Source organism: Oncorhynchus mykiss, chromosome 8 (genome assembly GCF_013265735.2).
Source record: "Oncorhynchus mykiss isolate Arlee chromosome 8, USDA_OmykA_1.1, whole genome shotgun sequence".
Lineage (NCBI taxonomy): Eukaryota > Metazoa > Chordata > Actinopteri > Salmoniformes > Salmonidae > Oncorhynchus > Oncorhynchus mykiss.
This window is the reverse complement of record NC_048572.1, coordinates 22,573,838-22,578,297: the sequence shown is the minus strand read 5'-3', so window position 1 is coordinate 22,578,297 and position 4,460 is coordinate 22,573,838. Positions and strand designations below refer to the sequence as shown.

Sequence of the window (4,460 nt, the reverse complement as noted above, 5' to 3'; positions counted from 1 at the left end):
TGAGGTGATCAGGTTTGTTTACAGAGCACTGAGCATGAGTTTGGCTGATCAAAACATCGGTGACAACCGCTAGGAGCAGGGCGCACGTACCGCACGCCTGCAGAGGCGTTTGGATATTCATAAAACATGGAACCAGCAAAGGCTCCAAAAGCATTGGATTGTTTCCACTGTTACAACTGTATTCATGTGTCTCTCAACATGTCAGAAATGTCAAATACTGATATAAAAACGCGTATTAATACAAATTAAATCTACACTGTTAAAGTGTTGTATTCTGTATACTTATAGCCTACCTTAACAGAGCATCTCATTGTCATTCTTAACATTATGATTCAGGATAGTTGATTCTGTAATTATAATTATGAAGGTTGATAAACTCGTGGATAACACATCCACGCGTATCCTAATGATATAGTTTTATGAATTGGTACATGTATAGATCCTGAACAGTTTTAGGAGTCAATAGATAGCCTAATAATCTGTCCATTTGGTCATTTTCTCACCTCTTTGCGCAAAATTGGGGAACAGCTTCTATGCATGTTGAACTTTCCAAAGCTGTGAAAAGTGAGTTCATGTTTTCCCACTCTTGCCTTAAACAGAAATAGCTGCAATGAGGTAATGTGCCTCGATGTTTCTGCTGTAAACGCGGGAGGCGATTGGTGCGGGAGGGTGGCGAAGGCTCTGCTCCACATTTTTTGCGATCCTGAATCCAGACTTTCGTTTCGTCAGATTCAAGATTTGGCTCGCTCCGCCCATGACTGGTTGTATAGTATATCAGCACTGGGCGAGGGCGCTTGAAACAGTTTTTTATTTTTTTCTGAGCTTAGGTTGAAAGTACGCTATCTTGGTTTTCAGAATGCACAGTGTTCACTGAGTTGGGACTACATATCGCATAAACTGGACTGATATAGTTACTCGTGTTGTGCTGACAGCGGAACCACATCCAAGGGATCCAGTCAAGTTTTGTGTATGGACAACAGCCTAGGAGTGACCTGCGGGAAATTTATACACTGAAAAAAAAGTAATTACAATATCACGGAGACATTTGATACAACCTTGCAGCTCTGTTATTATTGTGAACCAGTGTACAGTTACATTTTATACATAGTGTTTAATATTAATGTTTTGCATGGGAAGTATGCTTCTAAATACTTTGTAATTTGATAATTTGTAGGCTTTAACAGCAAGACTATTTACTGGGTGATAATCCTTCCCACTTTCATTGTGCGTAATTTATTGGATAAGCTAATGATGTTTGTCTTATCCTGTCGATATAAATGACATTTTATTTTTTAATTTGTGACAGCTTGGGGAATGGTAGACCGCATGATGGCAATGAACCATGGACGATTCCCTGAAGCTATTAATGGTCTCCACCATCACCACCCAGCACGCAGAATGGGCATGGGGCAGTTCTCGAACCCATTACACCATCAGCAACAACAACAGCAGCAGCAACAGCAGCATGGTTACACTACTGGTATTATGGGAGATCATTTGCACTACGGAGGGGGAAATGTAACATCTAACCACGGAATTAGACATTCTGTGGGTTCGGGGAATGTAAATGTAAACGCTGGACACCCAAACGGCAACATGCCTCCCGGTGCGCGCTATAGCTCTCAATTTGTGGGACCCACCGCCGCCGTCCCCACTCAAGGACAGCTCGCAGCAAGTATGCAGTTACAAAAGCTCAACACGCAGTACTACAGCCACCATACACATCCCTCTCATCATCATTATATGCATGAGTTGCATCCTGCGAATCATCAACTTAACGGGACAGGACAACAGTTCAGAGATGGCAACGCGAAACACAGCACGTCCAGTTTGCCTCCACAGGCGCACCATTTGCCTGCTGCAATACTGCCCCCCAACGTCATTGACACGGACTTTATTGATGAGGAGGTCTTGATGTCTCTGGTCATTGAGATGGGCCTGGACCGAATAAAGGAGCTACCTGAGCTGTGGTTAGGACAGAACGAGTTTGATTTCATGACAGACTTCGTATGTAAGCAACAGCCAAGCCGAGTGAGTTGTTAAATCTCAGCAAGTGGATTTATACAGTCATCTACTCAAACAGACTTTAAAGCATTCCTGTTTGTCTCTTAAACTCAAGCATTCGAGAGAGATCTGCAATATACCAATGGAGAACCATTCAAACATGTAGGCTATACTAGATCAATTCCTCTAATATTTGGAAGGTAATAGGCTTACACTGCAGACATCATGGAAATGAGTTTGTTTGAGTAGGAATGCACTACAATCTCAATCGAGTCTGTCAGAAGGAAAATCTTCAGATCCATGAAATGCATCATTACTTAATTGAACAACTGAACATGGGAAATCAAGGAAACCTACCAGAGTAGAGCTGTCTGCTTATTTGAATAGTCCTCAAAGAAAATAGAGATGTACAATGGTGTGCTTGGTATATTTATTTTCCTGCCTCATTCAAACATTTTGGATGACAGAAGATGTTGAATTATTATGAATTGCAAATGAACCATATTCTAAATGATCTTAAGTGGTTAAGAAACATGCTTCTAGACAAGTGCTGTGTCATTGTTCCCTACAATAATATACTGTAAAATTTTGTTGCGATATACTTATCAGATATCTGTAATGTAAAATGATTTGTCTATCATGGAAGAGAACTGCAACTTGTGTTTTTTTTCTCTTCTCCCCTGCAAATGTCTTTCTAACATTGCTTGTATCCCAGCCAGGATGCGGTGTGAGTGAACTTGGCTGTCTTGGTTATTGTAAAGGTTAATTGTAGGAGAGATGTGGATCCTTCAATAACAGAGGGAGTGATGTGTTGAGGTGTGGGTATTGTCCACATGCTTAAATGGGACCTGTCTGGTAGAAAGAGTGAGACAAAATATTGTCTTTGGAAAAAGGATACTCCTTGCCTGAATACCCGGCCCCCTCCCCCCTGCTCCTTTCTTTGTGGACAATAAATGGTGTGGAATGTTATCAAGGTAGAGAGTATAATTTCACAGGATGTTTTCTTCCTCATCAGTTCTGAGAATTGACACCACTGTGCTTATTTAGTGTATGCGATACATGGCAATACTACTGTGTTGAAGCTTTCCAGGAAAGTTGGACAGTATTTTTGTAATTTATTCTATTTTAATTTGCAAACATGAATAAAGCAGCTGAAGTGCATTACTGAAGTGAACATGGTGTGATTGTGGGTGTTGGCATCCGTTCCATGTGTTTTCAATTTGTGGGGTTTGTTGTTGCATACTTTTGCATAGTGGCAGGACAAAAAACAACTATCCTTTTACATTCAGATTTCAGTTTGGTTCACATGGGCCCAAAGTTGTGGTTAGGGAAAGGGGGATACCTAGTCAGTTGTGCAACTGAATGCATTCAACTGAAATGTGCCTTCTGCATTTAACCGAACTCCTCTGAATCAGAAAAGTGCGGGGGGCTGCCTTAATCGACATCCACGTCTTTGGTGCCCGGTTAGTGTTGTTGTGAGGAAATACTACACTCTTAGGTTCTAGATAGCACCTTTTTTTCTAAGAGTGTAGTTCTGAGACTAACCACTAATGATGCATACAGCCTAAAAATACCCAACCACCTAACAATTCTAGTACTTATTACATAGGTATTACAAAGAAGTCTAGTGTTTTGCATCCCTGTGATTGAAACTATGCATGCATAGAAATACAGTGCAATGAGAGTTTCACTTTGTCCTTGAAACTAAGATAACACACCTGTGTTATTTATTATTTACAATGATACCTCTGCAGATATTGGACAATGATCTAATGTGATACTGTTTTTAGTTATGCTTGATATGCCATGTAAGAAGGCACTGCCATTGAATGCTGATTGTAAAAGGTCGGTCTTATTGTCAAGCTAGTTAATAAGTACACTCCTATTGTTTTCACCAAACTGTAAATAAGAAAAAAAATGTAAAAGATTTAACACTTTCCTTGGATGACAATGAACTATGAAATAACTTTTAGACTTTTCAGTCCATAATACCTGTTTCTATGGATCTTTAATGGTGCGAGAGAGAGGAACCAAACACATACAAACGTCCTCCAGTGATTTTTAAAATTTCACTGTTGAAAAGCGATATAAATACAGTAAAGCACACACACACTACAGGGTAAAAAAAAAAAAAATTGAGCAAAATGGTGTCTTTTAGACACAACTGCAAACTTCAAGGAGTTGGTTTGATGGGAAGTGCTTGAGGAACAATTTAGGAGCAACAGAGAACCCCCCCCCCCCCCCCCCCCCCCCTCCCTCACCACTTGTGCTATGTCATGACTTACCTGGACCACCTATTGAGATGTGCCTTTTGTTAAGTAAATCAGGTGTTAAATGAGGTGAAAATGAGACTGGAGTGCCACTAGGAAGTACTCAATGAGATTATAGAATGAACCCTGAGATGTTACGCTGCAGGCGTCTAACCTTTACCATGCTAATGTTCAGTGGCTTCATCT

General features: G+C 40.5%; 1 protein-coding gene across 1 annotated transcript; it reads left to right on the top strand.

The window, feature by feature from the left end:
* The first annotated feature begins 785 nt into the window (after window positions 1-785).
* cited2 (Cbp/p300-interacting transactivator, with Glu/Asp-rich carboxy-terminal domain, 2) lies at window positions 786-3,178 on the top strand. The gene is made up of 2 exons (XM_021611981.2): window positions 786-1,021; window positions 1,307-3,178. Exon 2 carries the CDS (start codon window positions 1,315-1,317, stop codon window positions 2,041-2,043), a length of 729 nt encoding a protein of 242 aa, XP_021467656.2. The 5' UTR covers window positions 786-1,021; window positions 1,307-1,314; the 3' UTR covers window positions 2,044-3,178.
* Window positions 3,179-4,460: the final 1,282 nt, after the last annotated feature.